The sequence below is a fragment of the Carcharodon carcharias genome, chromosome 6 (genome assembly GCF_017639515.1).
Source record: "Carcharodon carcharias isolate sCarCar2 chromosome 6, sCarCar2.pri, whole genome shotgun sequence".
NCBI lineage: Eukaryota > Metazoa > Chordata > Chondrichthyes > Lamniformes > Lamnidae > Carcharodon > Carcharodon carcharias.
In genome coordinates this window covers 89,165,941-89,188,873 of record NC_054472.1, presented here as the reverse complement: position 1 = coordinate 89,188,873, position 22,933 = coordinate 89,165,941, and the positions used below count along the sequence as shown (strand labels likewise).

General features: G+C 44.4%; 1 protein-coding gene across 3 annotated transcripts in view; it reads right to left on the bottom strand.

Annotated features, from left to right (window-relative positions):
- The window catches only part of mybl1 (v-myb avian myeloblastosis viral oncogene homolog-like 1), a 153,513-nt gene that overhangs the window by 92,867 nt on the left and 37,713 nt on the right, over positions 1 to 22,933 (bottom strand). For 2 of the 3 annotated variants that reach the window (XM_041190120.1, XM_041190122.1), the window contains exons 2-4: positions 12,099 to 12,204; positions 11,649 to 11,720; positions 8,855 to 8,947 (exon numbers count right to left, since the gene is read on the bottom strand). In XM_041190120.1, the coding sequence (XP_041046054.1) occupies positions 8,855 to 8,947; positions 11,649 to 11,720; positions 12,099 to 12,204 (271 nt within the window). The remainder of the gene's footprint in view (positions 1 to 8,854; positions 8,948 to 11,648; positions 11,721 to 12,098; positions 12,205 to 22,933) is intronic. The other variant, XM_041190121.1, reaches the window with a different exon arrangement.

The following is a 22,933-nucleotide window of genomic DNA, read 5'->3' as shown; positions in this document are numbered from 1 at the left end:
CATTTACCAATGTCGTGATCCTGCCTCCTGCCCGGCAGTGCCCGCCCATGCTATCTTGGGTGCGGGGGGCAGAGACGGGCTGGAGTCAGGCTCACCGTCTTCGGAAGCAGGCCTCTGAGATGCTGGGGACCTCAGGAGGAAGCCGAGCTGGATCATCCACCCGCCACTTCTGGCTGAAGATGGTTGCAAATGCTTCAGCCTTGTCTTTTGCACTGACGTACTGGGCTGCCCCATCATTGAGGATAGGGATATCTGTGCAGCTTTCTCCTCCTTTGAGCTGCTTAATTCACAACTGGATGTGGCAGGACTGCAGAACTCAGATCTGATCCGTTGGTTCTGGGATTGCTTAGCTCCAATCACATGCTGTTTCCACTGTTTGGCATGCAATTAGTCTTGTGTTGTAGCTTCACCAGGTTAACACCTCATGTTTAGTTGCTTGGTGCAGCTCTTGGCATGCCCTCCTGCACGCTTCCTTGAACCAGGGTTGATCCCCTGGCTTGATGGTAAAGGTAGATTGGGAGATATGCTGGCCCATGAGATTACAAATTGTGGTGCTGCTGCTGACGACCCACAGTACCTCATGGATACCCAGTTTTGAGTCATTAGATCTGTTCTAAATCTGTCCCATCTAGCACAGTGATAGTGCCCCATATAGACTAATGAATGGGATGAGAGAATATGGAGTCAGGGGACGTGGCAGAATGGACTGCTAGCTACCTTCAAGACAGCAACCGGAGTGGGAGTAAAGGGCTGTTATTCCAAGTGGCAGAGGCGCAAAGTGGCGTTCCATAAGTATCAGTGCTGGGGTCAATTTAAATTAACAACTTGGACTTTGGAATCAAAAACAATTTCTAATTTACAGATGATAGTCAATACTTGGAAGGGTTGCAATAAATTACAGGAGGCTATTAAAAATTGCAGAATGGGCACATAATTGGCAACTGAAGTTCACAGATAAACATGTGGTAGCACATTTTGGTCAGAAAGTGCAAGTCTAGTTTGGGTAGAGGGACAAAAGGGATGTCCGAGCACAAATACCAATCACTAAAAGTTGAGCCACAGGTAAGCCAGGGTATATAAAAACAAGCAAACTAAGCACTAGGTTTTATTTCTAAAGGAATTGAATTGAAAATCAGTGAAGTTATACTAAACCTGTACTGAACCTTGGTTAGACCACACTTACGAGTAGTGCACACAAATCTGGTCACCATATTATAGAAAGGGCATAGAGACACTGGGGAAGATGCAGTGAAAATTTACAAGGATTAAACCAGAAATGGTTGGGTACACATCAGGAAAGGATTGACAGGCTGGGTCCCTTTTCTCCTGAAAAAAAAAGGTTGAGGGGTAACCTAATAAAAATATTTAAAATAATGGAAATTTTGACAGGGTAGATTGTAAAGAAAATGTTTCCTCTTGTGGGGAAGAGCAGAGAGGTTACTAGAAGCATTAGAGGTTATCAATATGAGATAGTCACCAAGAAATCCAATAGGGAATTCAGAAGAAACTTCTTCACCCAGAGTTGAGAATATTAAACTCGCCACCGCAGGGAGTGGTTGAAGCAAATAGGATAGCTGTATTTAAACAAGCACACAAGGAAGAAAGGAAAAGAGGGTTATGATGGCAGATTTAAATGAGAAAAGATGGAAAGAGGCTCAAATGGAGCACAAACACCAGCACGGTTGGGCCAAATGGCCTGTTTCTGTAACGTATATCCTATGTGCTCCTATGTAACATACACAGTATATTGATTGTAAATTGTTTTTTCTCAAACCAAAATAATACAGCTTTTGAGGGGCTTTTTTGGAAGCACAGACCACTGCATTCAAGGAGTTCTGCCTCACCATCACAACCAATAAATACACTGAAACTACATGAAATAAAAAAACTAGCGGAATATTACTATAATTGATCTCCAGACACGAGAGCTCTTGGCTCCAGGCGGGTCAATCAGAATTAACACCCAACTTAGGAGACGACTTTAAGAGTTTTTAACAGATGTACTGTTGATTGGTATTAATAGTGGATTTGGTGCCCAGGAATGAGGCAGATCAAGTGTCAGAAGGGGAACATTTAGGGGACAGTGATTAGAGTGTTATCTGGTTTAAGTTGGCTATGGAAAAGGACAAGGAACAATCCGGATTAAGAACAATTGGGGGAGGGCCAACTTCAATGGGGTGAAGGGGTTCTGGCTCAGGTAAATCAGAATCAAAGATTGGCAGGCAAAAGCTGTAATGGAACAATGGGCTGCCCTTAAAGAGGAGATAGTTTGGATGCAGTCAAGGTTCATTCACATGAGGGGTAAAGATATAGCAAACAAATCCAGAACTTACTGGATGACAAAAGAGATAGAGGATAAAATGAAGCAGAAAAAGATGTCAGGTGAATAACACAAACAAGCACCAGGCTGAATATAGAAGGTGCAGAGGGGAAGTAAATAGAGCAGCAAGGAGAGTGTATGAGAGGAAACTGGCAGCCAACAAAAGGAAATTCAAAGTTGTCTAAAATAGTAAAAGGGCAGGAAAAATTAGGGTCCGAAATGTAATTTACGCACGGAGGCAGGAAGCACAGCTGAAGTGCTAAATGGGGAGAATTTTTCCCATGTCGGACGGGCCAAGTGGAAGCGGGTGGACGCAGGTGGGCAAAGACCCAATTGCCACCTGTGATTGGGTCCACGCCACCATTTTACATGAACAGGCCAATTAAGGCCTGCCCATCGTATTTCTCGAATCCCGAGGAGAGCGGGCGGCAGAAGTACACAGACCACCGGGTCCAATGGCGGCCTGTTTAAATGTAGGCCTGGCAGCCTTTGCAAGGCTGCTCACAACGGCCTGCAGAAGAGCACAGCAGAGGGCTACTGTCCCGCACGCAAGTCCAGAGGGTAGGCTAGCGGGGAGGGGCGGGCCGGGCCAGGCCAGAGATTAGGCCAGTGGGGAGGGGCAGGCCGGGCCAGGCCGGAGGTTAGGCCAGCGGGAACTGGGAAGCATGTCAAAGTTAGGGTGCTAACATGCTGGTAGGGGACCTTCCAGTTGGCAGGGCACCAATTAATCTGCTGGCCTTTGTACTCCATGTGTTTGTGCCTCCTCGCTTAGCAAAGTTACACCCTGTGGTGCCACATGTGAAGGAGTCAGCATCTGGACAAGGGGTGGGGGGGGATGGCGGCATCGGCTGCAGGGTAACGAAGAACTGGAGTCCTGCAATGTTCCACTCTGGTTGGGTTGGCAGGGGTGCGATGGGAATCTAGGTACAGGCTGGGCTAATCAATCAATGCAGAACAGATGCAGACTGGCAGAGGCGAGGCCCAGTTGGCGATCCTGACACCTTTTGAGCAGCAGGTCATGGATCTGAAGAGGCACCATGCACCCAGATCCACCGGTGGCAGTGGCCAAAGGAAGATGTTTGCCGAGCACGTAGGTCACCACGCGCATCCCAAAAGCCATGGCACTGCTGAATGCTCAGTGATTGAAGTTTACAACATGGGTTAGCCGTTGATTATGGAAGGATGAGCGCATAATGACCTGAGGGACCAGCATACAAACCGATATCGTCTCCACTTGAACTAATTAAATGTCGTTCTTCCTTTTAGCATCACCAGAGCAGAGTCGGGAGGCAGCGGTAGAGGGGACACCTCTCACCAGAGTGCCCAGAAGAAATCCACTCACCAGCATCACACTATCCCTGCCAGGCATGCACCAGTGCAGAAACTAGCACCTCAGTGGGAATTAGATATTCGGTTATCGTCCTGGGGCACAGCAGTGAGGGCACTTCACTCACTTGAGGTGCGGGCAGGCAGAGAGAGTGCCCAGGGTGCCGGCAGTCAGAAGGCTGCTGGGGACTAGGCACATGCTCGGTCAGTGGCTAATGATGTGCCGCTGGGGTCACCCGTGAGGCAGCAAACACTGGAAGTGCAGCAGGGTATGGGGAACGATCTGGCAGAGATACATGAGGATATGCGTGGCGTGGTGCTTGTGCTGAAGGAGTCCATGCAGAGCATCACCAATGCAATGAGCCTCATGGCCAAGCGCCATGCTTCCTCCATGGAGAGAGTGGCAACTCCTGTAGAGGGGCTCCTCCAGGAGAACAATCAGGGCCTCCTGGGGTTGCGCTCAGACCCGCAAGCCCTCACAGCGACATTGACCTCAGGTGATCATTGCCCATGTGGAAGATGGTTTGGGCACCAAGTATCCCAGCTTGGTGCCCATCCATCTACAGTGAGCAAGGAGGTCCAAAGCGACCTCTCGTTGGCGCAGCAGCTGCCTGTTGTCTCTGCGGGCTCCTCTCAGGGCACTCCGGATGAGGGCAGCAGCTCCTCTGCCCGTGACCATGGCATCCAGTGAGGCTGCGGCGACTGGGGAGAAGCCAGCTGTGGAACTGGCCACTCCATCCCAGGCAGGGCCAAAGGCTCCATGGGCCAGAGGTTGCCTGCCAAGGTCATCGATGGAAACAGGGCAGCACAGTGAGTAGTCTGTCTCAGATGCTAGTGTCAGCGAGGGGACAGCACCTAGACGTAGCACCCGTAAGCATAAATTTAAGGCACCTTAGGCACACCACCGGTTTCTCACTGGTACTTTTCTGTTGGCCCATAGTAGCTCATTGAAGACTTGGTGTGATGTGCAACACTTTTTTTGGTTTCTGAAGTTACGTTTGTTATCTCAATAAATTTTGGCATGTTGCCATGCCTCAGGATGATTCCTTACATCTGCAGGTGGACAGAACCCATGGTGTTATGAGTGAGTTGTTTGACATTGAGCATTATTGACAAGGGTTTTCGTTAATGTTACTATTCAGGCAGATTTAGCTCTCAGGTATCGCGTATGGAGCCTGCAGCCCTAGCTTGTGTTGAAGGTCCACCTGTGGTGTGCTAGCTGAAGGTTCTTTGGATTAAAGCCTTCTGGGTGTCCCTGCCTCCTTGGAGTACGTCCAGGTCAGCGTCTATACCCTCAGCATTCTCATCCTTACACTCTCTGCTGGAATCATGCGTCTACGTCTTCCTTGTCCACTGCATCACCCTTTTCCAGCGCCAGGTTGTGGAGGGGGCAGCATGCAACCACCATCAGTGACATACAATCTGGGGGGTATAGGACTGCACCCCCAAATGGTCCAGGCATCAGAAGCGCAGCTTGAGAAGGCCGATGGTTCCTTCTACCACAGACCTTGTGGAGGCATGGCTCCTATTGTACCGCTGCTGAGCTTCTGTTCTTGGATGGCGGAGAGGCGTCATGAGCCACCTTTTGAGGGGATAGCCCTTGTCACCCAGCAGCCATCCATCCAGTTGGGCTGGAGCACTGAAGAGCCTTGGCACCTGGGAGTGTCTGAGTATGTATGCGTCGTGGAAGCTCCCTGGGTACCTTGCACAGACTTGTAGAATCAGCATCCTGTGATCACACACTATCTGCACGTTCAAAGAGTGGAAGCCCTTCCTGTTGATGAAGGCACCGGGCTCACTTGCTGGCACCTTAATGGCCACACGTGTGCAGTCTATTGCACCCTGGATGCGGGGTAAGCCAGCAATCTCTGCAAAGACTCTGGCTGACTCTGGCTGGCTGGCCTTGTCCCAGCAGTAGTAGATGAAAGTCAATGCACATCTGAACAGAGCATCTGTAACCTGCTTGACACAAGTGTACACAGCTGATTGGGAGACACTGCAAATATCATCCACTGACCCCTGAAAAGAGCCAGAGGCATTGAAGTTTAGGGCAGCTGTGACCTTTAGAGCCATTGGCATGGGGTGTCCACCCACTTTGCCAAGATCTTAGGTCTTTAATCTTACAGATTGAGGTGACTGTCTCCCTTCAGAGTCAGATGCTCCTTCAGCACTGCACCTCAGACATAGAGGTAGCTGCTTCTCCGCCTGTATACCCTGGCAGCAGGATAGTGGCGTCTTCTGTGGTCCCTTCCGTCTTGGACTTCATCTTGGCCCTGCACCGCTTGTACCTGCGCCTCTCCTCCTAAAGGTGGCTCCCCTGGAGGTTGAATGTGGACTCCAGGCCTCCTTCCCCTTCTGGTCCTCCCTTCCTCCTCAGAGGATGTGCCTCCAGTGGAGAGCACAGCCCCCATTCCCAGGTGAAGGGAAGGCTTCCTGAAACCTGCAGGCCCCAAAAATGATCTTCACTGCAGAGACCTGACCTGAAGGCTTTCACTCCTGCCAAGTACCTGATATGAGTTTTGAAATATTCCTGCTCACACGGGCAACTATCAGTCACTTTCACAATTAAATATCTGACAGAGAACATTTGCGACCTCACTCACCCCTCTTATCCTGTCCGTAGATGAGGTTTATACAAATGTCTCCTACCCGCCTGCCAGTGCTGAAGATCGCATGGGCCCCGATTGTAGTCAATTGCTGCCTCAAGGGCCTTAACTACATGAATAATGTGCAGCGAAGAACATCGCGCGGCCGCCGACCTAAATATCGCGATGGCGCACGGTGACGTTGTGATGCTCACCCAACGTCACCGCACGTTATTTTACACGTCAGCATGCGGGGCCTGCCCCCGCACGCCAACAGGAAAATTCTGGCCCATGAGTAATTCTGTCTTTACCAAGGAAGAGGCTGCCACCCAAGTCAGTGGAAGAGGAAGTAGTTGAGGCACGGATGGGCTAAAAATTGATAAAGAGGAGGTATTAAATAGGTTGGCTGTACTTGAAGTTGATACATCATCAGGACCAAATAGGATGCATCCAAGGAATATACAGAGGGAAGTAAGGGTGGAAAATACAGAGGCAATGGCCATAAGTCTTCCAATCCTCCTTAGATACAGGGGTAGTGGCAGAGGAGATGAAAATTGCAAATGTTACACCATTGTTTAAATAAAAAAGGTGCAAGGCTAAACAGAGTAACTACAGGCAGTCAGTTTAAGCCAGTGGAGAGAAAAGTTTTTAGAAACAATAATCCAGGACAAAATTAACAGTCACATGGACAAATGTGGATTAATTAAGGAAAAGCAGCACAGGACCAATCATGTTTGGACTGCTTGCATGTTTTTTTGGTGAGGTAACAGAGGTCTAGCTGAGAACAAGCAGTTGAAATGGTATACATGGCCTTCCAAAAGGCATTTGGTAAAGTGCCATTAACTTTGCTGATAAGCATGTTAAAAGTCCATGGAATAAAAGGGACAGTGGCAGAATGGATACAAATTTGGCTGAGTAACAGGAAACAAGTAAACAGTTGCTTTTCAGACTGGAGGAAGGTGTGTACTGGGCACCCCCCAGGGTTCAGTGTTAGGGACCACTGCTTCTCTTGATATATAAATTACCTAGACTTGGGTACACAGGACACAATTTCAACATTTCCAGCTGAAACAAATCTTGGAAGAATTGTGAACGGCAAGGATATTGACAAACTTTTAGATGACATAGACAGGTTGATGGAACGGATGGACAAGTAGCAGATAAAATTTAACTCAAGTGTGAAGTGGTGAATTTTGGTTAGAAGAACAAGGAAAAGCTAAAACAAAAGGGTACAATTTTAAAGGGGTTGCAGGATCAGGGGTATTTTGGGAGCATACATGCACAACTCATAGAACATGATAGAGCAGGTTGAGAAAGCAGTTAATGAAGCATATGGCTTTATAAATAGGGGCATAGAGCACAGAAGCAAGGACTTAATGTAATCTGTATAAAACACTGGTTCAGCTTCAACTGGAAAATTTTGTCCAGTTCTGGGCACCACACTTTAGGAAGAATGTGAAGGCATTAGAGAGGTTGTAGAAAATATTCCATGGATGAAAAGATCATGAGAATAATTCCATGGATGAGGAACTTCATTACATTAATAGATAAAAGTTGGGACTATTTTCCTGAGGGGAAATTTGACAGAGATTAGATCAAGGGTTTTCAAAATTATGAGGGCTCTGGACAGACTAGATATGGGGAAACTGTTCCCAAAGGCTAAAAGGTCGAGAACCAGAGGACACACAGATGGTGATTGGCAAAAGAACCAGAAGCAACATTAAAGAGAAACTGCTTTCTACACAGAAAGTGATTAGGATCTAGAATGTATTGCCTGAGAATGTGGTGAAGGCAGGTTTAATTGTGGCTTCCAAGAGGGAATTGGATAACTATTGAAAAAATATTTTCAGCTTTACAGGAAAAAGTCAGGTGACTGGGTTAAGTGATATGCTCTTGCAGAAAACCAGCACAGACAGGGTGGGCTGAATGGCCTCCCTCTGTGCTACAACTATTATATGATTTCACAAGGAAGTTGGATGGGTACTTGAGGGAAATAAATTTGCAGGGCTCTGGGGACAGGGCAGGGAAATAGGACAGATTAGATAGCTCTACAGTGAGCCAGCATGAACTTGATGGGGCAAATGGCCTCATTCTGTGCTGTGATGACTCTGATTATAAGCCTGAATATGTCCAGCCAAGCAAGCAGAACTTTGAGATAGTTTATAGAAAAATGCCTCACCAGTTCAATGTCAATTCCAGACAGTATAGTCTCAAAGATTTAAAAATTGTTACAACACTAGGCATAACAATAAGTTCCTGTAAAATGCACAATATAAAAAAAATTCATGATCTGAAGGACAGATCCTCAGGTCTGACATAATGACATATCTGTGGATTGATTCAGCAATAAAATACTGTAGCAAAGAATGGAGTACAGGATAGGCTGTCATGGTTCCATAAAGGCTAAAGTTGCAACTGCAAAGTTATTGAGAGATGCCACGGTAGGAAAAAATAGTATCGTTTCCAATTTTGTACCCACTATTTTCCATTTAATTCAATGGAATGAACAAAAACATATTTTTACAAAAAAAAAGGAAATAAAAATCACGGTTTAACATTCAAAAAAATTTAAACTGAGATTAATTATTACTAACTTAATGCCTTTTAAGGAGCATCATCTTACCTTTTGATCTTCCTCCTTAGTCCATGGTCCTTTTATTAGCTCTGGATTCAAAACTTTTTGCCACCGATGCTGACATTGAACATCTGTTCGGTTCTGCAACATTTCCAAAGTCCTTAATTAGCAATATAAACCAGGAATATGCCAAATTTAAAGTTAGTTACATTAATCAGAGGCTTTTCATGTGGTTTTGCAACTAAAACTCCAATTTGCTGAAGCATAAAGGAACTTTACAACTTACTAACTGAATTCTTGTGGAATTGTTGCATCTTTAGCTCTGTGATCTCCTTGAGGCCCACAACCCTCAGATATCTGTACTTTTCTAATTCTGGCCTCCTATGCACCTCTGGTTTTAATCAACCCATTGGTGGCCACGCCTTCAGTTGCCAAGGCCCCAAGCTCTGGAAAACCCTCCCTGCATCTCCTTTAAGACACCCCTTAAAACCTGTTATGATCTCCATGTGGAGACCAATCATCTGAAAAGTTAGGAATCCCCAAGCAACACCAATGAAAGGAATCAATGGACAAGATTTCACTTTTTAAAAATTAAACATGCATTAACAGAAATGGCATTTCATTTGAAAAGATGAATTTCACTTTAAATAGTCAATGCAACAAAGATACATCTCAGGTAATTACAAGCACTTCCATCAATTCTTGCGCAAAAATGGCACCACATGCAATCTCAAGGTCTCTCCAACTCTGCCTCCAGTATGTAGTGTCATACTTGGTTTCATAATCCTCCTGTAAAGACCTTGCGATGTTTCATTATGTTTAAGGCACCATATAAGTTATTTTTGATGTCAATTTTGGGGATCAATATGAGCTGCATTAGTCCACAAAATGGCAGGCATGATGCATGTGCACAGTCTGACCAGAAGTGAGTGGTCCACCAAAGGAAAGGGCCCATGAGAAGCATCCCCTATGAAAGACTGAAACAGGGAATATGCTATTGCTTATGCAAAAAAAAAGGGGCCCAATGTCTACTTCAGGTCCCTGCTGCAACATCAGTTTGCCCTGAGACAACAGTACTAGCTGCCTCAGAGAAAACCAACTCTAAACATCATGCATGTACCACAATCTCAGCCATTCCTGGCACCAACTCCTTCCTGACCTCCAGTCCACGATGTTTTCATGGATGACCCATCCAATATTGATTGCCAAACCAGTGTCAATTCCTGAAGCTTGCAACATCTCTCAGACAGCATTCCCAATCCCCAAAACAGCACTTCCAAGGCCCACAATCTGCCTATCAGTGAGCCAATGTGTTAGCAGCAGCCCAAATCTGGAGGAGTTATCTGATGCTGCCTCCTAGAACTGTGCCTCTTCATGATGGTGAAATCTTAGGCTAAATATCTAGGGCTCCTCAAACCTCATCATTTATGAGCAGGGGAATAATGCTGTCTAACGGGGTGCTCTCAAATATAATCCCCATAGTGTTTTATAAGGACAAGAGCATTATACAATGGGTCATAATTTCCTGGCAAAATAACAGCGAGTTTAATGCACCATTAGTAGTCTGTAAATTGCCCAGCAATTTGTGGTGAGGAATTGCCACAAATTGCTGGATAATTTGCACCACTCCGTTAGCCTCATGAAAATAGCAGCTCACTGTCAACCTTCCCTAGAGTTTCTAGAAATTATATTTGAGTATTAATTACCAATTAAACCCATCACAAAGTAATGTTTGGCTGGAACTTAATAACCCTACCAATGAAGAGATTTATCTTTCTGGAATGCCAGTCAACCTCTCCAGCCCAGAAATGGAACAACTTAAAACTGTGGAGACTCATTCCTGCAGGTAGCAAATTGTTTTTTATGAAAATTTTTTAAATTCTTACTTTACTTTTTGCCACCTTCTCTCTCTTAATCTAGGCTTTCTTTTCCTCTTTTTCTGTAGTGGATTTGACTAATTCGCACTATTTCCATCTCAGTCATTCCTCTGTTTCTTTCTCAATCCTTAATTCTAATTGCTTAAGTGAGATGCCCCAGTCCAGCAAATTCTGGGCCATTGTACTTATAATCAATGTACTATTCGCCTATTAAGTGGAGATTTGACCCTTTAAGATAACAAATTCTAATGACACAAATAGGCACATCTCAAGATAAACCAGAGAAGTTCATTCTTGTTTAAAAAGTTTAAGATTAGCAGCCAATTAACTTCTCTCCTTTTCCAGGGGTAAAAAATGGCAAGAACTAACTGGGTTTCTTTAGTTCACCTTATATTTTCTTAATGCTGAAGAAAGTATGAACTAGCAATATAACCACAACTGAGCAAATTGTGACAGGTTTTTTTTAAAATAATGTGGATATGGGCTCTAAAAAAAAAAGTATCCTTTAAGGCTATGATTTAATAATTGCTGCTAAAAGCTTTTTCAATCACCAGAGAAGTGGAAATGTTATCTTCCTCTAACAGATGGCTTTGCTGATCACATATTGCTTCGGCAGCACCTTCCAAACCCACAACCTCTACCGCCTAGAGGGACAAGGGCAACGGATGCATGAGAACACACCACCACATGCAAGTTCTCCTCCAAGCCACACAATCCTTTATCGCCATTCCTGTTACTGGGTCAAAATCCTGGAATTCCCTCCCTAACAGCACTATGGGTATACTTACGTCACGCAGACTGCAGCAGTTCAAGAAGGCAGCTCACCACCACTTTCTCAAGGGCAATTAGGGATGGGCTATGAATGTTGGCCGAGACAGCAACGTCCACATCACATGAAAGAATTTTTAAACAAACATAGTTTTCAAAACAGAAATCATAAAATATTAAAAAAATTTTCCACTTACGAGAAAATGATTAGCAATGAAATTCCAGTCTTCTGTACCATGTTCTTCTACCAACTTCTTTAACTTCTCATCCTGTTTATTACCAAGAGACAACAGAGTATTCATTATTAGTAGACTAGAACTGCATAGGTTACAACAGAAAATAACAGCCAAAAATTTTAACTTATTTGGCTGAAGTGTTAATTGGTTCAACCATGAGAATTCAAAAAGAAATCAAGTTCATACCTTAAGTACTTTAGCAATTTGTCATTGCAGTCAAATTAGATTTCAACTATAAAACTATTTATTGTGGAAGTTTGGTTCTATAATTATACCGTATGATTCTCATTTTGGATATGTGATAGCTAAATGGAAGCTTATAAAATTTAAAAAATCATGCACATATTAAATGGAAGATTACAGAAATAAAAAAAAACATGCACATATTCTACTAGGACGATTCAGATTTACCTCATCAGGTATCCATTTAACTTTGTTACAGAGCTTCTTTGTACCTTTCTGTTGAGGCATGTCATAGTCACGATCTTGGAACAGATGTTCGTCATCATCATCTTCACTGTTTCCAAAAGATAGACGTTCATAGATTATTATTTTACATATTGAAATTAGTCACTAGAACCTTCAAGGCTATTCAAGTCTGTATTGATGATAATAAAAATAAAAAATTAAATGTACTAGGTTTCCAAAACTCATTTCCCAAAAACAATACTAAAGATTCATAAGAAACAAGAAATTGAATAGAAACATTTCCACATTATATAAAAACAGGTTTAGAACAAAAGTTGTTCAAGATTTTTGACGGAGCCACATAAGTGAGTATTTTGGAGCCAAGTTTAATGTTTACATCCATGAACGGAATTGAGCCCATGTTGGGCGAGCTCAGCAATCGAGACCAGAAGGCAATGTCACTCTGGCGGGCCAATTAATGCACGCCCAGCGTGAAACGCAAGCAGCAGCATTCAGCGCTACCTATGCGGACGGGTAGAGGGCAGTGAGCAGAGCAAGCACTGACTTCGTGCATGCATGCAAGTGCATGCTTCAGAACCTCTGAGGCACAAAGCTACCTCAGGGAAACGAAGATTTTTTTCTTCAGTTCTTCATTTTTTAAAAATGAAATAAAATATGTCCCCTCATGTAACTGTCACATGAGCAGGGACATGTTATTAATTAAATTTTAAAACTTTTATTTTATTCTTATTTGCTTTTGGAAACCTCATCCCGCCCACTTGGGCATTTTGCCTGCCCACCAGCTGTTAAGATTCGATGGGCAGCAAAAAAATTAACTTCATTGATTCTTTAAGGGCATTAAAAGGCCTTTTAATTATCAGTGAGCACGCTGCCAACTCCAGCACGTACCCGCCGACCGAAGTACCGTGCGACTGCACGTTGACATCGGGACACTATTTCATAATCAGGCAGGTGGGGCGCGCGCTCGCCAGCCGAGCAAAAACTTTTGCCCCATGTTTCCCATTAATTTGCAAACATCTCAAGTCACTGATACGAGGTGCTTTAATTTAGGATTTATTCATCAACAATGCAAAGGTCAAGTCTTTCCAAACTTCGAGGAGCATAAAATTTAAACAGGACAAAAGTAGAAAATAAGAAAAGCTTATAATCTACTCTTAATGTGATAATGAATTTTTGAATTATCTACCTACTATATTAAGCACTAAATTCTTATCTTATTAAATGCATAACTTAATTCAGATGACTGAATAATTCACACTTTTTTTAGGGCAAAAAAGCAACTTAAATATGGCTTCTGGTGTGATAATTTAAGTGCAGCCACGCACACACCTAAGTGCTTCCGGCCCAGGACTGTTGCAAAGAAGACATGGTCCTGAAAGGCAAAAAGACCACAGCCACCAACTTCATCCCTAAAGTGCCTTTTGAACCCAGTGGAGGCTGGCTGTGATTTCCTCATCCACCCCCCACCCCACCCCCTCCCCCCCAACAGCCACAGGATGGGCAACCTCATTAATCCAGATTGGGAGGCGGTGGCAGTGGTGATCAGCACCAATGCTCCATCCAGAGCCACAAGAGGATGAATGATCTTTGTTCCACCAGAGTAAATCACTCTTCTCAACACTTTGAACTCACACATCCACAGGGCCCTCACTCACTGCCAGTTCAAGGGATATCCACACACTCCACACACCTTCATTGTCCTCATCCCCTCCATGGCACACAACAAGATGGAGAGGTCACTTACCAGTGGAGGAATACCTGAAATCAAGGTCCTCACAGGCTTTGAAATCAGACATCCAAGCTGGTCAGCGAGGATCTGGACCATTCCTGTGCTGATGGTGAGGCAGGTGGTGTTTTGAGGATCCAGCAGTGCAACATCCATCAAACCACCATGCCATGAGTAACGTGCCCTGTTTCACAGGCCACTGTCATTCACTAATTGTCTCTCTTAGCTTTCGCAGGCACATCTGGGAAACTGCCAAGAGAGTCCATGGTCCAGAGCCTCCAATCAAGCCCCCAAAAAAACCTCTGAAGAGGAATCTGAAGGCACCCTCCTTGAAGTCTCATCACAACGCTCACCCACAACCTCCACCAATGCAGAGACATACACCTTGGTGAAACCAAGCTTTAGAGCAGCCTCAGGATCACAATCTGGTGAGCACATCACACTTTGATCCACAGCAGGCAGCAGCAGCAGTGATTTCCTAGGCATCCGGTACTCGGAAAACTGAAGGCCAGAAATCTGCTGAGTCAGAGTCAGGTGACGAGCCTCTGGACTCAGTCATGTCACAGTTGCTGGAGCTGCAAAGGCAAGCTAGGGAACATCAGGAAGGGATGTCTGCTGCACTCCTCAGATTGCAAGGCATGATGGAGGAGTCCGTCCACCTTCAGGCTGTGGTTATAGCGTCAGTATGCCAATGCACCGGGGTCAACGCTGGTAGGATGGCACCTGCCATGGAGTCCTTGGTCCAGCGCGTCACTCCTGCCCTGGTTCAACTCCATTGCTGACTTCGTAGTTGGCCTCCAACAGTGTGTATGCGAAAGGGGTACAGGGCAGCTCGATCTCACTCCAGCTACACCTTCTCCTCAAGGAATCTGCCAGGGGCCCTGGGCACCCATAAGAAGGAGGATCAGCAGGTGCACACCCCGGAGCCATCATGGGCAGATGTCACTGAGTTCCGTCATTCTCGGTGTGCTCTGAACATCTTTAAGGTGGGGCTGGCCCCCATCTCTTCAGCATCTGTGACCAGCGATATTGTGCTCCTGAAGTGGTCAGGTGCTGAAGGCAGACAAAGGATCAGATGTATTTAAAGTTTCATAGCTGTGTCTCTATATGACCCTGATCACAGAGCACAAGCGAGCTGCCCTCAGTCAGATAGGAGTCAGACAATCTCAGAGGCTATGTGAAGATCTATGGAGTGTCCTTACTGCGTGACATCATCAACCTCCACAAATCTAGCAGCTACAGGGGCCTCCCAAGCACACCTGCCTTATCTGGCCAGTGCGAGGGCCTCATTACTGTCATTGTCACCTTTGTCCCTCATCATCATCGACGTCCAATCGAGAATCAAGCTGAATACAGAAGGTTCAGAAAGGATGCGAAAAAGCAAATACGAGAAGCAAAGAGGGATTGAAAAAAAGACTGGCAGCTAACATAAAAGGAAATCCCAAAGTATTCTATAAGCACATCAATAGTAAAAAGGTGGTAAAAGGGGGAGTAGTGCTGATTAGGGACCAAAAAAGAATATTTACACATGAAGGCAAGAGGCAAGGCTGAGGTATTAAATGAATACATTGCATCTGTCTTTATCTACAAGGTAGATGCTACTCAGGCCATGGTGACAGAGGAGGAAACTCAGTCACTAGAAGGGTTTAAAATTGATAAGGATGAGGTATTGGATAAGCTGTCAGTATTTAAAAAGTTGATAAGGCACCGGGGCCAGATAAGATGCATCCAAGAATACTGAAGGAAGAGAGAATGGAAATTGCAGAGGTACTGGCAATAATCTTTCAATGTTCCCTGAATTCAGGGGAGGTGCCTGAGGACTGGAGAATTGCAAACATTACCGCCCTTGTTCAAAAAAGGTTATAAAGGTCTGCCTTGCAAGTACAGACCAGTCAGTTTAACTTCAGTGCTGGGGAAACTTCTAGAAACAATTATTCAGGATAAAATTAATAGTCACATGGAAAAATTTGGACTGATTCGGAAGAGTCAGCATGGATTTGTTAAAGGAAAATCGTGTCTAACTAATTTGCTGGAGTTATTTTTTTAAAAAGAGTTTAGAGAGATGGTTGATGAGGGCAAGACCGTTGATGTGGTGTATATGATCTTCCAAAAGGCGTTCGGATACAGTACCACACAACAGAATATGTGAGGAAAGTTACAGGTCATGGAATAAAAGGGACATTAGCAATGTGGATACAAAAATGACTGAGGGATAGGAAACAGAGTAATGGTTAATGGATATGTTTCAGGCTGGAAGAAGGTTTGTAGTGGAGTTCCCCAGGGGTCGGTATTGGGGCCTTTGCTCTTCCTGTTATATGTATAAATGATCTAGATCTTTGTATGCAGGGGACAACTTCAAAGTTTGCAGACGACAAAATTTGGGAGAATCGTAAACTATGAGGAGCTCAGATGAAGTTCAAAGTGGAGAAGTGTGAGGTGATAAGCTTTGGTACAAAGAACATGGAGAGTCAGTATAAAATAAAAGGATACTATTCTAAAAGGGTGTGCAGGAGCAGAGAGACTTGGGTGTATATGTACTTAAGCCATTAACAAGGTGGCAGGACAGGTAGAAAGCTGTTTCTAATGCATACAGTATTCTAGGCTTCACTAATAAAGGCATAGAGTACAAGAGCAAGGAGGTTATGATGAACTTATATAAGACACTGGCTAGACCTCAGCTGGAGTATTGTATATAGTTCTGGGTGCCACACTATAGGAAGGGTGTGAATGCATTGGACAGAGTGCAGAAAAGGCTTACGAGAACAATTCTAGGGATGAGACACTTCAGTTATGAGGAAAGATTGGAGAAGTTGGGACTATTTTCCTTGAAGAGGAGGAGACTTGATAGAAGTTTTCAAAATAACAAGGGGCCTAAACAGAGTATTAGGGAGAAACTGTTCCCGCTCGTAAATAGATTAAGAACCAAAGGGCACAGTTTTAAGGTGTTTTACAAAATGCAAGATGAGGAAAACTTTTTCACACAGCAAGTAGTTAGGGTTTGGAATGCAGTGCCTGAAGTTGGTGGAGGCAAATTCAATTGAGGCATTCAGGAGGGCATTGGATGATTATCTAAATAGAAATAATGTGCAGAACACTGGGAAAAAGGCAGGAGCTTGGTATTAAGTTAAAATGCTCAAAAAGACAGTGCAGACAGAATGAGCCTAATGCTTTCCTTCTACACCGTAACAGTTCTGTGATTCTGTCCTCCTCATGGGAGCAGGCCTCCAGCTCCTGCATCTCCTCAATCAACTCCTCTCCCCATTACAACCTGGCACTGCAAAGGGCGCAGCAGGCAACGACAATGCATAAAATTTTCTGTGGATTATATTGCAGGGCTCCACCAGACAGGTCCAGGCACCGGAACCTCATTTTCAGCATCCCAACAGTTTGCTCCATCAAGATGTGAGCTGCAGCAGGGGCCTGGTTATACCTTTGCTCTGCTGCAGTCTGAGGCTGTCACACAGGTATCGTTAACCACGTCCTTTGTGTGCTGTCACGAGGTTGGCATCCATGACCTCATGAATGCATTTGTGGGTGGAGGCTTGTGATATCCCATAGAGGTCACCTGTGGAGCCCTGAAAGAAGCCACTGGCATAGAAACCAAGTGCCACTGTCACTTTCAAGGCCACTGGCAGTGGATGCCCTTTATGTCCACGTGGCACCAAATCCTGCAGCAGCTAGCAGATGTGACCAACCAGTTCCCTAGACATGTGCAGTCTTCAACGACACTGGTTCTCAGTCATCTGCAGGAATAAAAGGCAGCGACTATAGGCCCTGGGTCTAGCTAGGCGCCAACCAGCGATGGCTTACTGTGGCTCTTCTGCGGTGTGTGCGGGAGCCCCTGCTGCCCCTTCTTCCAGAGGGCGCTGCTCTTCCTTTAAGGCCCCTTGAGAACCCACAGTCATTACCTGAGAGCGACGTACTGACAACTCCCTAGGGGCCAAGAGAGAGAGAGAGAGAGAGAGAGAGAGAGAGAGATGCTATTTTTTGTTTTGTTTTTCATACCAGCTGCTCACAGCTTCGTACCCAATCACTAACAAAGAAAAGGGAAGAGAGAAGTAATGATTCGCGAAAGAATGAGGTCGTCGAGTGGGCAGATAAGCTAGCGGCCCGACCCCAGACATATCAATGTGGCTTACCAGATAAAACTGTGTGTGGACGAGCACCAGCTATTCTGAGGGAAGCTTCAGAGGGAACCAGCTACTAGATGGTTCGATTAGTCTTTCACCCCAAACCAAGGTTGGACGACCGATTTGCACGTCAGGACCGCTACGGACCTCCACCAGAGTTTCCTCTGGCTTCGCCCTGCCCGGGAATAGTTCACCATCCGGAGAATGCTGGCCACCACTTGGGTGGTCAGAGTTTAGCGTGCTGCATGGCAGCCCGAAACCCCACATTCCTCCACCCCACTCCACCTGACTAACTGGCGACAGATTTGCCCATTGAACTGTATGCGCAGGCATTCTCCTAACCCCCACTTGCAAAGCTGCACGGTTAGCTTGAACTATGGGAGAGACTGGCCCAAAACAGGATGATGATATTGCAAGGGCCTGTGAGTGACTCCACCAGTGACTGCTCCATGGCCAGCTTTAGCAAGGAGACCATACAGCTTGCCCAGTCATCCAACTGTTCTGCAGTCCACTAAAACGCTCATTAGGTGGTCATCTGTGCGCCATGGGGCGAAAAGCTCTGGAGCACTTGGTGGCACTTTGATGCCTGTGCTGCTCGAGTGGGCAGATAAGCTAGCAGCCTGACCCCAGACATATCAATGTGGCTAGGCCTGAACTGTCTCAACTGCAGAGGATTGATCACTTTAAACAAGATGTCCCTAACGTGTGGCCACTTCCCCTCGCCCACCCCTCATGTGCTTATGTGCTACCTTCAACCATGGGGCAGCCTTTGCACCGCCCCCCCCATCCAACTCGCCTCAACTTTGAAGTCCAAAAAGCGTCCCTTGCAAGCACTCCACATTACTATGCACTCACCTCAGAGTCCCCCTCAAAGTGCAGCCCATTAAGTACACGCCTTTTATTTGTGTTGTGAAACACATCGGGGCAGGCGATCCAGCGGGGTGGATGAGTCCGGTGGGCTAGTCTTATGATATTCTGATGTATTACAATGAGGTTGCCAACGTCAGATGGCGGGAAACACAGCCTGCCATTGATGGGCTGAGCCGATGATCACAAACTGGTTTCACGACGTTGTGAAACCAATTTTTGGCCTTCACGCCATATTGTCTGCTCACACCATCGAACACACCCGATGGAAGCAGGCACAGACGCTTCTGCCCATAGTTTCTTAATCTTTATGGACTAGATAGGCTGCTAAGTTTGATTTTCCTTTGGCATGGTTCCATGGGTACCTCAAACAAATGTCCATTTTTCATTGATTAGCCTAAACAGAAATGAATATGAATCATAAGAACAGGACTAGGTCATTTAGCCCCTCAAGCTCGTTTTCCATTGGGTTAGATCATAGTCAATCTATACATTCCCCACTTCCTAACTTTTATCCATATTCATTGGTCATCTTACCTAATAAAAATCTCCTCGTTTAAGTCTTGAAAATTTCAAATGACCCTTATCCACAGCGCTTTGGAGGAAGAGATTTCCAGATTTTACTGCCTTTCATGAAAAAATTCACTCCCAAATAGCCTAGATTCCTGACAACCCTCCAGAAAAAAGGCTTGCATTTATATAATGCCTTTCACAAACACAGGACCTACCAAAGCATTTAAAGGTAATTAAGTACTTATGAAGCGTAATCATTGTAGTAATGTAGGATACACAGCAGCCAATTTGTGCATAACAAGTTCCTGCAAACAGCAATTTGTTATGATTTATTGATGCTGATTGCAGGACAATGTTACCAGGAAACCCTACCGCTCTTCAAAATAGTGCAATTGGATCTTTTAAGCCACCTGAGGAGGCAGAGGGCACTTCCAACTGCACTGGACCGCTGGCCCTGATTTTATGCTCAAAGCCTGCAGTAGGACTTGAGCCCACATCTTCTGACTCAAAGACAAGAGTGCAACCAACTATGGTTGATACCAGAGAAAATAGCTTTTCTGCATCTACTCTAAGTGTATTATTTTATACTCAATTAATCAGTCACATGAATAACAAGTCAGGTTTATGCAACCTGTCCTCATAATTTAAACTTGGTATCTGATGAATTCCCTGACATATATTCTTTCCTGAAGTTCCATGCCCTTAATTGAAGACATTAATCCAAATAGGGCCTGAGCAAGACAGTACACATGAGCCCTTTTTGTATTTGTCATTAGCTTTTAGTGATTTGTGCACATTTATTCCAGGCTGACACTTTAAGAGCATTACTGAGCATTGCTGTTTGAGATATCATCTTTCAGGCAAGATGTTCAGCCAAACTTATGAAATAGGAGGAGTAGGCCATTCGTCCCATCTAGCCTGCTCTGACATTGTCATGGCTGATTTGATTGTGGCCTTAACTCTACTTTCCTGCCTGTACCGCATAATCCTTGACTCCCTTGTAAATCAAGAATCTGTCCAACTTGAATATATTCAACGGTCCAGCACCACTCCAAGATAGAAAATTCCAAAACAAAAACAGCCCTCTAAAAGAAGGGATTCTTCATCTCTGCCTTAAATGGGAGACCACTAAATTTTAAACTGTGTCCCCAGTTCTAGGTTCCTCACCGAGGGAAAACATCCTCTCAGCATCTACCCTGGCAAGCCTTCTCAGAATCTTTTGTTTCAATGAGATTACCTCTCGTTCTTCTAAGCGCCAACGATTATAGGTCTAACTTACTCAACCTTTCCATTTAAAAACAATTTATTCTTGCATGAGATGTGGGTGTCGCCTGCAAGGCCAACATTTATCGCCGATCCCTAATTGCCTTTAAGCAAATGGCTTGCTCGGCCATTTCAGAGGGCAGTTAAGAGTCAACCACATTACTGGAGATCTGGAATCACATGTAGATTAGTCCAGGTAAGGATGACAGACTTCCTTCCCTGAAGGACATTAGTGAATCAGATGAGCTTTTAGAATGAATATCGATGATAGTTTCATGTTCACCATTACTGAGACTAGTTTTCAATTCCAGAATACTTAACTGAATTTAAAATCCACCAGCTGCCCTACTGAGATTTGAACCCATGTCCCCAGAGCATTAGGCCTCTGGATTACTAATCCAATGACATTATCAAGCCACCATCGCCCCCTTTCTCGTAAGGCAACCCCTTCATCACAGGAATCAGCCTAATGGACCTTCTCTGAATTGCTTCCAATGCAAGTATATCACTCCTTATACAAGGAGAACAAAAATGTACACAATATTCTAGGTGTGGTCTCACGAATGCCGTTTAGTTATAGCAAAATGTCTATTTTTATAATCCATTCCCCTTGCAATAAAGGTCAACATGCCACTTGCCTTCCTAAACGCTTCCTATGCTGCATGCTAACTTCAGGTCCCTCGAAACCGCAGCATTCTGCGATCTCTCTATTTAAATAATGTTTCTTTTATTCTTTCTACCAAATGGAGAATCTCACATTTTCCCACATTATACTCCATCTGCCAAATTTTTGCCCTCTCACTTAACCTATCTATATCCTTTCACAGACTCTTTGTATCCTCCTCAACTTGTTTTCCTACCCATCAACATATTGTCAGCAAATCTGGATGCAATACAGTCGGTCCCTTCATCAAAGTCATTGATATAGAAAGTTAATAGTTGAGATCCCAGCACTGATCCTTATGGCACTCCACTAATTGCAGTTTGCCAACCTGCAAATGACCCATTTACCGAATCTATATCGTGTTCATTAGCCCATCCTCTATCCATGTTAATATACCTCCACCAACACCATGACTTATCTCATACAGTAACTTTTTATTGATTCCCAGTCTCACCCTTTAATGCACCAAAGCTCACTTTAGTTACTCTTTACTTTTTATATACTTGAAGATTTTGCTGTCTATTATTATATTTTTTGCTAATCTTCTCCCAGACTCCAATTTCTCCCCCTATTATTTCTTAGTCATTCTTTGCTGATTTAACACTTTCCTAATCTTCTGGGCTATCACGAATCTTTGCCACACCGGGGTCTTTCCTTTCAACTGGATACCATCATTAGCTTCCTTAGTTAGCCACCAATGGTGTTTCCTTCTCAATGTAATACATCTTCGTTGAGTTACAAAATATCTCCTTAAATCTCTGCCACTGCTTCTCTACCATCTTGCCTTTTAACCCATTCCAATCCATTTGTCTATTCCACTTTAGCCAACTCTGTCTTTAGGCCCTCCTAACTGCCTTTATTTCAGTTGAAGAGATCAGTTTTAAACTCACATTTCTTACCCTCAAAGTGAATGCGAAATTCTACGTGTTATGATCACTCTTGCCTAGAGGATTCTTTACTACTGTCTTTAATTAATCCTCTCTCATTACATATTGCCAGGTCTAAAATAGCCTGTTACCTGGTTGGTTCCAGAACATATTGTTCTAAAAATACACTATGAACTCGTCCTCCAGGCTACCTTTAATTTGATTTGTCTAATCTATATGAAATTTAAAATCGCCCACAATTATTGCAGTAGCTTTTTTTTTAAAAGAAAAAAGCCCTCATTTTTTCTTGATTGATACTCTACCCTACAGTATAGCTACTGTCAGCAGGCCTATAAATTACCCTCACTGGTGACTTCATTCCTTTGCTATTTCTTTTCTCTAACCAAACTGATAAAACATTTTGTTCTCCCAAGGCAAGCTCCTTTCTCACTACTATACTGATCACATCCTTTAAGAGCTACCCCACCTCCTTTTCCTTTCTTCCTGTTCTTCAGAAATGTCAAATACCCCTGAACATTCAGAACCCAGCCATGGTCACTTTGCAACCTTTTGTCTGTAATGGCCATCACATCATGCTCATTTTACTTCTATTTGTGCAATCAATTTATCCAACTTGTTTCGAACGCTGCATGCATTCAGGTAGAGCAATCTGTCTTTGTACCATTTTTCCCTACTCTGACCAACCCTCACGTTTGTATGTTCTGTCCCTTCCTATCACACTTTGGTTATCATTACCCAGATCGCTACCATGCTTTGTCCTTTCTCTT